At 35.5% G+C, this 11,856-nt stretch overlaps 1 protein-coding gene across 1 annotated transcript; it reads right to left on the bottom strand.

Moving 5' to 3' along the window:
- Nucleotides 1-5,863: 5,863 nt before the first annotated feature.
- LOC149184399 (uncharacterized) lies at nt 5,864-6,916 on the bottom strand. The gene has a single exon (XM_089415323.1). The coding sequence runs from the start codon at nt 6,914-6,916 to the stop codon at nt 5,864-5,866; it is 1,053 nt and encodes a 350-aa protein (XP_089271449.1).
- Between the last annotated feature and the right edge of the window lie 4,940 nt (nt 6,917-11,856).

Genomic DNA, 11,856 nt, shown 5'->3' with positions numbered 1-11,856 from the left:
ATAAGTATTAGTAGCAATTAACCAATTTTTCATGATTTTGAATAGTCCATTTAACAATCATTGCATCAGGTGATGTTCTCAATGTGAAGAAGTGAGATTGACACCAATAATGTGAAGTGCATATAAACAATCATCAAGTCATCCTATAACTAAGACTTTATAGGAGGTTACCTTAACTATGGAGCTTTTCACACAGTCAAGCCTAGTTAACTTGCTACCTCATTTGCAAGACCTCAACAAGCATTGTGCCTTTTGTGCTATTCAAGTAGAGCTCTCTTCACAATTTTTTGAAGTATTGAAGGGTACTCAAAGTCCAACATATAAGGTACATTTTGAGATTATATGCTATTAATATATAACCCATATCCCATGAGTATTAGTTCCAATTAACCAATTTCTCATGTTTCGAATTAGTGAGTGAAATTCATAAACGCCAATAAACAATATTAATATTAACTAAATATAGCATGAGTCGTCCCTTAGAAGCTTACCCCTTGCACTTGATAACCAAAACTTCCCAAATGAATTATTTTATGTAAGTGTAATTTAATTTATTTTCAATTCTTACTTCTTAAACTTATAGAGAAGACTTTCCCACCAACTTTTTACATGCATTCAATAATTAGTTTAATAATTCAAAGAAGATAAACGACTTCATTTAAAACACATAATAAAAAAAATATATATAAAATCTAAACTTAACACTCAACCATAAAAAACTTTCTTTTCCATTGACTCTCTAAAAATCATAACCCCTTTCCTAATTTATATAAACATTTTTTATCTTTATATATTAAATTATGTAAATTAACATTTACATAATTTTCACTACACAACAAACCTACTACAATTTTATATAAATATATTTACATCATTTACATACCTATCTATTTATTAACAAAGTCTTTAAGTCTTAACATTAAACTGTAAAATAAAAATTTATGCTCACATATTTATACATTTACTAAAAGTCCATCTATTTATTAACAGAGTTTTAACATTAAACTGTAAACTAAAAATTTATGCTAACATATTTATACATTTACTAAGAATCCATCTTATTATGTGTATACATTCCATCATTTATTTAAAAATAGTAGAGCTAGATTTCCATTATTATAATGAGATATTCGCCATTTTTATATAATTTAATTTAATATATTTTAAAGAATCATCATTTTGATTACCTAAATATTTACTTAAAAACTATCCATCCACTGACTTGGACTAGAAAACTTTGAACCGCCAAAATCACGTAGAATCCGTGTCGTAAAAGTAATGTACGGAAGCCACCATCTTATAGGTCATGTTCTTCACAGAGAAACAACGGATAACTTTCCGGCATTGCGGAAACAGCTACGAAGGAAGCAACGAATAACTTTCCAGCACTGCTGAAACAAAGAATATACGGGTCTCAATATCTGTGGGGCTACTTTAAATGATTTTAAATAAAATAATATTAAATTTAAATAAAAATATTGTTTAAAATATTTTATTTTTAAAGTTGATTTGTGACCACAATTTTAAACTATGCTATTTGTAGTTTTTTAATTCTATTTAATTCAAAATTAACAGAGTATTGTAATTTTATTATTAGTTTTGTTTAATTCACATAATTATATTATATTTTTCATATGTTTTTTTAAATATATTTTGCTATACAACATTTCAAAGTTTTACCCAAGAAAATATAAAAAATATTTATAACTGGAGTTACTTTTTCTCGAGTTCATTTAAGCTAAGACATAATGAGAATTTTTTCACTTATTCATTTACAAAATGTATATCATTTTAGATATGACTTTAATATCTAGAAATAAAATAACTAGTATAATTATAACGATTAAAAATTAAATTTTGATTAAAAAGTTAGAAGGAAGAAAATAACTCACACCATGACTTCAAAAAAAAAAGTGATAATATCCCAAAATGACAGCGTTTCTATTTTATGTTATTATCCAAGTAATACGTTGCATCTGAATTTTAACTTTAAATAAACCATCATCTTTTTATTTCTATAGTGTGTATAGGCTAAAGAACAAGATGGTTAAGAAACATTCTCAAACCTAGTTTCTTGAAAAAAACTCTCAAACTTTTGGCGTCTTCAAAGAGAACCTAGAAACACATTTTAACATTTTTGTTCATCTTTTATTCATATGAAAACAATGTAAGAATCAACAAACACTTATAAATTATTAAATCTTTTTACATTTTTCAACAACAATATTATTTTTAATGCTATCAATTCTACATAATTATTTGACATATTTCTCTAGTGTGTATAGGCTAAAGAACAAGATGGTTAAGAAACACTCTCAAACCATTATCTTCTTGAAAAAAACTCCCAAACTTTTGGCCTCTTCAAAGATAACTTAGAAACACATTTTAACATTTTTGTTCATTTTTTATTCATATGATAATAATGTAAGAATCAACAAACACTTATAAATTATTAAATCCTTTACCTTTGTTAACAACAATAATATTTTTAGCGCCATCCATTTTACATAATTATTTAACCTTTCTCCAAATCATGCTTTAAACTAATAATGATTATCTTTAAAGAATAGAATAATTCCCCACAAAAAAATTCTTCCCCTTGTCATGCCCCTTCAAAAAAAGTTCTTATTGATTTGTTTTAGAGCCACTATTCTTATGTTGATGCTATACACTTTATCTTTTTTTTCCAAAAATTAAAAGATTCCAAGCCAACCATTTCTTTTAAAATATTATTAATAAAACAATTTTAAAATATTTATTTATAAATTATTTACCTAATACTAAAAATAAATAAATAAATTATATACTACATCTTTAAATTTGCTCACAACTAAACCAACCTTAACATTAGTATTTTCCCTTCCTCTTCCTAAAGCAAATGGGATTTTCCAAACCAAACCATTTTAGATAAACCCTGTCCTTACCATGCCTTTATCTGGTTTTATAAACTGTTCAAGCAGCAACACAGTTTATCTTCGGCCTCTTAAATTTGTCACACTCATTACTGTGAGTGTGCATGAGTGTTTTTTTAGTTTTTTCTAATCCCAAAACAAATAATATTTTTCCAAACCGTCTGAGACAAACTTCGTGCTCTACCCTTTAAATGTTGTCCCACCCGTACTCACAGTTGTAAGGGGCCAGGCTTGAGTGAGACCTGCTTTCATAAACTATTCAAGTAGCAATACAGACTACACACTACAGTTGGTCTGTGTTTTGTTATATATTTAAACTAATTAGGGAGGAGAAACAGTTTATCAGAATGTTCAGCTTTTTAGAAATTCTCAATTGAATTCAGGGATAGATTCGGCTCTGTAAAATCCTAGAGAGTCAATTCCAGGGGAATTTCCATGTCTCAGAAAGGGTATCCACGCAATCCTCATCCAAGGGGCCGAGGCAACAATAGAAACCCCCATGCACCTTCAGGGAGGAATTCCTCAGGCATTTATGGACCTTCACATGGAAATCGTTTCTCCTAGGATTGCGATCTGCAAAAGAAATCGAGAGATGGTTGGAAAATCAGGTTACAATTCCTACAAAATTATGTTGTTCCTCCATTTCCATGCACACCATAAGACAATGATAATTATTGGTCTCCATGACTCTCTCTGCCCACTCCACCATTCAAAAGTTGCGTGCGTAGAAGGATGATAAACAAGAGGAAACCCATATGAAATTGCCAGATCGTGCCATAATTTCTGAAAAGATTGGTATTGGAAGAACATATGATAATTTGTTTCCTCGGCTGCTTCACACATTAAGCATTTGCTCGGCCCATGCCAATTCCTTTTCTTTAGATTTTCCTAGGACAGATTTTTATTGTGGAACACCAGCCATGAAAAGTATATTAATTTGGGAGAGCACCCTGTTTTCCAAAAAACTGATGGAAACATGGGACTAGAGTTCATGGTCCTTTGTCCAATCATATATAAATAAATGTCCTTTACACATACCTGAACATTTACTTTTGGCACCTTCCAGATTAGATAATCTTCCAGCCTAGACCGATGAAAACCGCAGCTTCTCAAAACATCCCTGACAGTGTTCCATAGCCTTGCCAAGAACTCTGACATACCTAGATCAATGGCCTATTTCCATAGAGGAAGTGGGCCTTGCCATGTTGCAATGAGCTTATCCCATGTAAAAAAACCTTTTCAATGGAAGAAAATTAAAAGCCTTTTGGGAATGATTATACTCTCTTGTCCGCACATGATGGGGTCTATTCCAATGAGGATTCTGCTGCCAGATTGTAAGCTCCATTTAGATTCTTTAGAAAATATTGCTCTATTTTGCGAAAACTAAGCCATATAGCTGACCCATACATGGCTCCGATCCTTCCTATTCTGAACCAGTGTTCCATGTCTTTGCCTTTCATATATTTCTTTTTTATAGTAATGCTCCAAGGCCCTTCCCCAAATATTCCTCTCCACAGAGATTTGCACAGGAGTGCTTTCCCAAAAGTCTTCAAATCCAGTAATCCCCAACCTCCTGAAATCTTCGGCATTGAGATCTTCTCCAAACTAATAAGATGATATTTTCTCTGTTCAGATTTGCCTCCCCAAATAAAATTTGCAGTTATCTTGTTCATTTTCTGGATTATACTTGCAGGGAGAAAAAAATGTGTGCCCAATATACGGCAAGTTGCGTTAATACAGCTTGTGTTAGAACAATCCTTCTTGCCAATGATAGACACTTTGTTCCCAAGAAGATATCTTTTTATAGTATCTATCAATTAGCCATTGCCACTCCATTTTAGAGTAACCCTTTGCCTTTAGCTAAAAGCCCAAATATTTTAAACCATCCTTGATAGACCTCATCTCTACCCCAAACAACCCAGAAATCCATACCACTGTTTCCATATTGACGTCATTGTGGAAGAGGATGGATTTAGACTTGTTTATTTGTAATCCAGTAGCACTTTGGAACCTATTTAGAATGTCATTGAGACATATCCACGAGACCCTGCAAAGCATTGCAAAAATGAGCACATCGTCGACAAATAAATTGTGTGAGATGTAGTTGTTCCTGCAGATTTTCACGGGCCTGCACCTGTTTTCAAAAACTGCCCTATTAATATGAATGCTCAAAGAGTTCATTGCCAGGATAAACAGAAGAGGAGAGAGGGGGCATCCTTGGCGCAGCCCCCTTTCCGCCTGAAAAAAAGGAGAAGGAATCCCATTTATGATGACAGCATAGTTTGCGTTCTCTACACATGCCATGATCCAGCTTATGGAATTTGATTTCAGGCCAATCTTAGCTAATAAACATCTAATGAATCCCCAATCTAAGCAATCATATGCTTTTTGTAAATCAATTTTCAGAATGGCAGCTTCAGATTTTTTTGAGAGCATAGTAAACAGGCTTTCTTGAGTATTAGCGACTGCATCCAAAATATTCCTTCCCTTTAAAAAAGCATGCTGATCCTTTGTTAGAAAACAGGCTAAGGTCTCTTTAATCCTCTCCGCAATAATTTTTGTGATGATTTTGAAAGTTATATTGCACAAGGAAATCGGCCTAAAATCTTGAAAGGATTCCGCTTCCATTTTCTTTGGGATAAGAGCTATCTGAGTGGAAGTTATAATTTGGTGTATGCAGCCTGAGATTCTTGCTGCTTCAACCATCCTCAACAAATCTTGTTTAATGATATCAAAGAAGTGAATGAAGAATTCTATTGTCCAGTCGTCTGGGCCAGGACATTTATCCTTCTTAAAAGCCTTCATAACTCCTAAAAGTTCTTCCTCTGTTATGGGCTGGAAAAGGCGTTCATTTTTTCCATCATCAAACATTTGTGGGACCAAATCAATACCCCATAAGATATCCTAAAACCTGCCCTCCTCCCTTCTTTTATATTGGTTTTTAAAATGCCTCACAGCTTCCTTTGTGATTTCTTGTTGTGAGAAGAGAAAGCCCCCCTGACCGTCACTGATTTTCCATATGGAATTTTCTCATGCCTGGAATTTGCATACTTGTGGAAAATTTTTGTGTTCCTGTCACCTTCCTTGAGCCAAATCGCCCTGCTCTTGAGTCTCCATGAAGCTTCTTCCTGCTTCAAAAAATGTTGTTTTTTCCTTTCTAGCTCTTTTATGCGACATCTCATGCTAAAAGGAAGTGAGTTGGTGTCCAAAGCCTTTGATACACTGTTCAACTCTTTCTGAATTTCTTGAAGGGCCAATCTATCCACCTGTCTTTTTTTAATTTTCCATTCTTTGACTACCTTTCTCATGGAGGACAACTTGTATCTGAAAGTCATAAACGGGGGCATCGTATCTTTTGCAGATAAATCCTTCCATGTATTTGTTATGACTTCATTGAAGTCTGGATCTTCTAGCCATAATCTATTGAATTTAAATGGATACCCATTCTTAAAACCCTTTTCCCTCTGGCTGAGATAAATCGGTCTATGGTCGGATATGAATACATTCTCAATGGATGAGTAAGGCATGCCCATTTTATCAATAATGTTGACATGAACAATAAACCGATCAATCCTCTTTGAAATGTACGCCTCTTCTATTCTTCCATTGTCCCATGTAGGCATCATTTTGGATGGAATATCTACCAGATTCTGGTGCAAGAGTTCATATTTAATGCGATCAGCGAGCGGGTCTCTCTTCCTGCGATTCCCCCATCGTTCCTCTAAGCTTAGAGTTACGTTTAGATCGCCTGCAATCATCAATGAATCATTATCAAAATTTTCTGAGGCAAATAATTTTTCCCAGAAAGGAATCATGTTCTTATAAGGGGTGTAGATATTCAAGATGTTAATGGGACAGTATTTTCCTCTAATAGATGCTGAGATGAGAATGCTCGCAAAGCATTTATAAGCTTTGGCTCTAATCCATGTAGTATCCCATAAAACCGCCAGCCCTCCCGAAAGAACCTTTGCTTCCGAAGCTACCAGATGCCATGAGGGAAACATCTTTCTAAAATAGGAAATATACACATGTTTGCTATGCATGGTTTCTTGTATTAAAATAATTTTTGGCTGAGCTGAGTGGAATAGATTCTTTAGCGCCAAAAATTTGAGGTCTGCTCCCAAACCTCTTATATTCATAGATATGACGAAGGTCATTGGAGAGATTTTTCAGCCACGCTTGCTCTAAGAGGCTGTATCTCTGACATATCAATGATGGGAACGTTTACAAGAGACAAGTTTCTCACCCCATTGTCTGCATCATTTGTCCTCCCCCTAAAATGTCTACTACCTCCTTTGATTTTCTTTCTCACCGTTATATTTTTTGCAGAACTCGGGATAATGAGAGGAGGCGTAGGTTTTCTTGGTTTATGGATGGTTAAGGGTTCCAACTCCAAAGATTTCTTGCTTAAAAGAAAATCTAAGTCGCTGTCATACAAATTAGTTGGAGGTGAGACAGGGGAATTTAGAGGGGTGGCAGATACCATCGTTTCTTTGCCTTTTGAGGGTGGGATTTTTCTGGGCGTCGGCGAAGATGATGAAATGAAGATGGTTTGGGAACCCACAGTATAGTCCTTGAAAGGCTGGATGATCTGTGGGGGAGGAGGTATTGGTTTTTCGTCATTCGGTTCCAGGGGAGGCGTACATAGAATAGTTTGAATCTTATTATCAACATTGCATCCAGTCCTAGACGAACTTTCAGGCCTGTTATCGAGGCCTTGAGAAAGGTCTTGAGAGAAATATTGGGGAGATTAATTGAAACTATTTTCCAGTTTTTTAAAATCTTGCATAGCATCAAATTCCGTCGGAGACAAACTCGCTGTGGGAGATAACTTCTCCTTTTCAGAAGACAGGGGAGAGTTCACCCAGAGATTTTCATGAAACAATCTTCTTTTTAGAGACTAGCGCCGAGAGAAATTTTTAATTAGGTGTCCTGTCCTGTGACATGTAGAACATCTGAAGGGGATGCCCCCAAAAATCCAGTGTTTGTTTTATTTTTAAGTCCTGCCATGCAATCTCTATGTGGTCAGGAAACCCTCCCCTATATGCCTTTTCTATAAGAATCCACGCTATTCGCTTGTCTTTCTCCCCAAGACACCTTGGGTCAACATAGACGAATCTTCCAATGGAATTACCTATCTCAGTTAGAGTCTCCTTAGACCACATTTCCAGGGGAAGGTTGGGGAGCTTGACCCAAATTAAATTATTCGATGGGGTGTTTTTCAAAGGGTTGTACCCGATATACCATCTGTGGAGAGCAAGGAAGCTCCTTCTATGAACCCAGGGGTGCATCAGAATGGTTTCTACATCACTGACACTTAAGAAATGAAAGTAGTACCACTCCTTCATGAGATTTGAAACAATGGGAATATATCCAATCAATGGTTTCCACTGAACCTCAAGCCATTTTCTCATTGTGGCATCATCCATATCTGGGAAATGCCATCTGCCCACTAAAGCTAGTTCCTGTAGGCTTTCTATACGCTCAGTCAAGTGGATTTTAATGCAGCAGGTGGTGGGGTGGTTTTGAAAATATTGTGAGCCTTGTTGTAGCGGCTTGTATGTTCATGCATAACCTTATCCTTATGTTGAAAACCACTTTTCTTTTTGCCCCCTCGTAAAGGTTGCTCTCTTTGTAACCCTTCCCTATCCTTGTCAGCATTAGGCATTGATGGCAGGACCACCACGTCGTCCAGAGTAGATTTCCATCCTCCAAATAACGTGGCACCTCCCCATTCCTTCTCAGCCTGTATTGCTGCTAGTACCATGGCCTCCGTGGCCGATGCATCAGACCCACCCTCCATACGCCTCCAAAATCTTCCCCCTGGCTAAACTATAGTACCTTTTGTCCAAGATAGATTTCCGAATCTGTACTTTTTGCCAGAAACTAAATGAGCAGTTGACAGGATTCTGAACATAAAATGCGAATGAGAAAATCCAAATGAGGGCACTTAAGACTCTTCTGACAAAAGGTTCTGGCAACAGGAAGACTCAGGAAGGAAAAAAGCCAGCTGTCTAGGGATAATTGACTAAGGGGTAGATTTACGAATTGGGATTTAGTACCAGAAATAAATAAGCATCGGACCGGTCTCTGAGCATAAGACCTGGGTGATGTAGTGCCAAATGAGGGAAGTTAAGACTCTTCTGACAAAGGATCATGCGACAGGAAGACTCGAGAAGGATGGTCTCACTTTCCGAGAGGGGCGCGGAAACATATAAAGCCAGTTGTCCAGGAATAATAACTAAGGCTTATGACACCTATATAGGCAAGATGACAGAAATGGGATAAGCTTATATTCTTTATTCCGCAGGTACAAAACACGTCACCTTAGGTACCTTCCGCAAATCCCTATGAATTTTGAATAACCATGCTCAACGATTTTTTAGATGCCGATTTTGGACTTTTAGTTTCCGGTCTCGTAAAATGGGTTTCCGGCCTAGAAACACCAGGGATATTGTTTTGGTGGAAAAAAGTTTAGTAGGAAGCTCATGACCTAAGGCAAGAACCAGACCCTATCAAGTATTCTACCAAGGCTTGCAGATAGACTTTCTGCTCCTTGCATGTTGTTAACTAGATGTTTGGTCTTGGCAAACTATGCAGCAACATTAAATTTCAAAGATACACCACCAGGCTCCTATCTTAATTCGAAGATCTGAATAGGGTTTATAAATCACTACGAAACTCTTCAATTTTTGTATGATTACCCACAACATTGCTAAATAAAAACCACACCCTGAACAGAGAAAAACTTAAAACATGCTGAGTAAACCAAACCTTGAGCAAAAGAACTTAAGAAGGCCTATTCATAATTCAGACTCTCTTCCCATTTTAAATTTTTAAGGCAACAGAGCAAAAAGCTTTCAACTTGAAAAATCACTGTGACTGTGCAAACTCTTGTGATTCACCAAAAATAACTACATCCCACAAGCTAAATAGAGACAGAAGATAAACTGAGAAACAGAGAGTCTAACCTTTCTACCGAGCGCATGTCGAGGGGAGAGCGTCTTTTATCCTCCAGCAAAACCGAGACTAACCGAACGAGCCAGAGTAAAAAAACACCAAAAGGAAGAGCGGAAAAGTGAAAACGATAAACAACCAGCTTATGAGTGAAAAACTCAGCCCTGCGCCAGGGCGCGCAGGGGAGAAATGAGAAACTTTTCTCCCCTACTGCAAAAATGGTTTTATAATGGCTTCAAAAGGATGAGAGGCCAGTGAAAAATGGATAGAGCATGTTAGCATAAGGATAGCTTGAATGGTTCTAGACTCAGCTGCTGATAGGTGGCAGTGGAAAGAAGCACGTCGAGTAGTGAAACATGCATGGTCGCTCAGAGAAGGACAACTTTCAACTGGGGTAAAAACGTGGTGTTAATAATGGGCAAGCAAGACATGCATTGGCTTCTGAACATGCTTGCTTAGCATTGATAGGCTATGAAATGGATGTGGCGACCTGGTTGGTTGCTTTCGGCTCGCATCCCCACTCAGCACCTTCAGTCGCTCATTACACCCCTTCTTAAGTTTTCAATCCAGTGAACTGTTTACCACCCATAGACTAAACAATTCTGTAAGAAAAACGACACATAGTTTATAAATGCGACCTTCTCTCTCATATACGGTTTTAAATAATCGTGTTTGATTGGTAAGCTTCTATAATTTATAATTTGCGGTTACAAAGTATGATCCAGTATCTAAGCGCACATTGTGTCTAAATTTTTTCATAATATTGATTGTAAATTTCATGTACGCACTTATCTTTTAAATTTTATTTTGTTATTATTATACATTAAAATGGGGTCTATTTTTGTTATGGATATTATGTGTTTTTTTTTAAGTGTATATGTTTTAGAATTGAATTAATTATATTTAATTTTTTTTTTCAAAATTATTTTTTATTTTAAAAAGAAATTTTTAAAACATTATTTGTTTAGGCAATTTTTCTAAGTTTATGGTATTAGAGTATTATGTTGAGTTTAAGTTTTGATTTAGTTTATGTATTTGTGTAGCACTTAAGTGTATTAAATGACTATGTTGTAGCTACTATGTTAGATGTTCGAACAATTTTAATGTTTGTATATTTTCCACTTTGCACATTATTGCAATTAAGGTTATTTATAAGGTAAGTTTGGTGAAGCTTCATATCACTTCTAGAAATTATTAAGTGATGGTTTATTAACAATTGCAACGTTCACTAAGAATTACCCCAAGATTCTTCTATTCTTAATTTCAAGGATCATGGGTCGATTGTAAAGTTGTCATGACTTTTCCATCATCAACCATTTCTTGGAAGATCGTGAAGATGGATTTATTTACAAGTGAATCACACCGTATTTTAAGAAATATAACATTCATATTAGCATAGCTCTTTAACTCATAGCTAGTGAACATAAATAGGCAATAACTATGGGTTGGGTTAACAAACATGAGGAAATTGTAGGGGCACTTGTGAGAGTGGTGCTGCACTTAAGTGGTGGTGGGAGACTTGAGTGATAAGTCTTAGTTTACATGGAGATTGGATGGTCAAGGTTAAAGGGAGGCACAATAATTGAACTTAGCTTAATTATCTAGTGCTCGACCCTATAGCCAATTTAAGGATGCTTATATATGTAACTATCTTCAATGTTATTACGAATCATTTTTCAAGAAAGTATGATACTATATTCACACCTAATGAACTCAAGAATATGTGAAAAGAAGGTAATTCCATTCATAATTTTGGCTATAATTATAAAACCATACGTAGAATCATGTATGGAATCAAAGCAAATAATGTTAATTAAGTATCTTTTCTTCATTATCATCATATAGAATTTGATCCAAGAAAGGTTGGTCTATTTATTCAATCATTAAACAAAGGATTTTATTTTGTAACTACTTTTCCTAACTTTCTTATGAGCCTCTTTGAACCATGGTTCTCCAAAGCTTGGAAGATTTTAGTTAGAGTTACTAG

The sequence above is a fragment of the Pinus tabuliformis genome, chromosome 3_2 (genome assembly GCF_031772625.1).
Source record: "Pinus tabuliformis cultivar Carrire ecotype Pingquan chromosome 3_2, CPIR1, whole genome shotgun sequence".
Taxonomy (NCBI): domain Eukaryota; kingdom Viridiplantae; phylum Streptophyta; class Pinopsida; order Pinales; family Pinaceae; genus Pinus; species Pinus tabuliformis.
This window is presented reverse-complemented; position numbering and strand designations above follow the sequence as displayed.

What these genes read in the sequence shown, in the direction of transcription:
- LOC149184399 (XM_089415323.1), bottom strand. Translation starts at nt 6,916, where the DNA reads ATGTTTCCCTCATGGCATCTGGTAGCTTCGGAAGCAAAGGTTCTTTCG.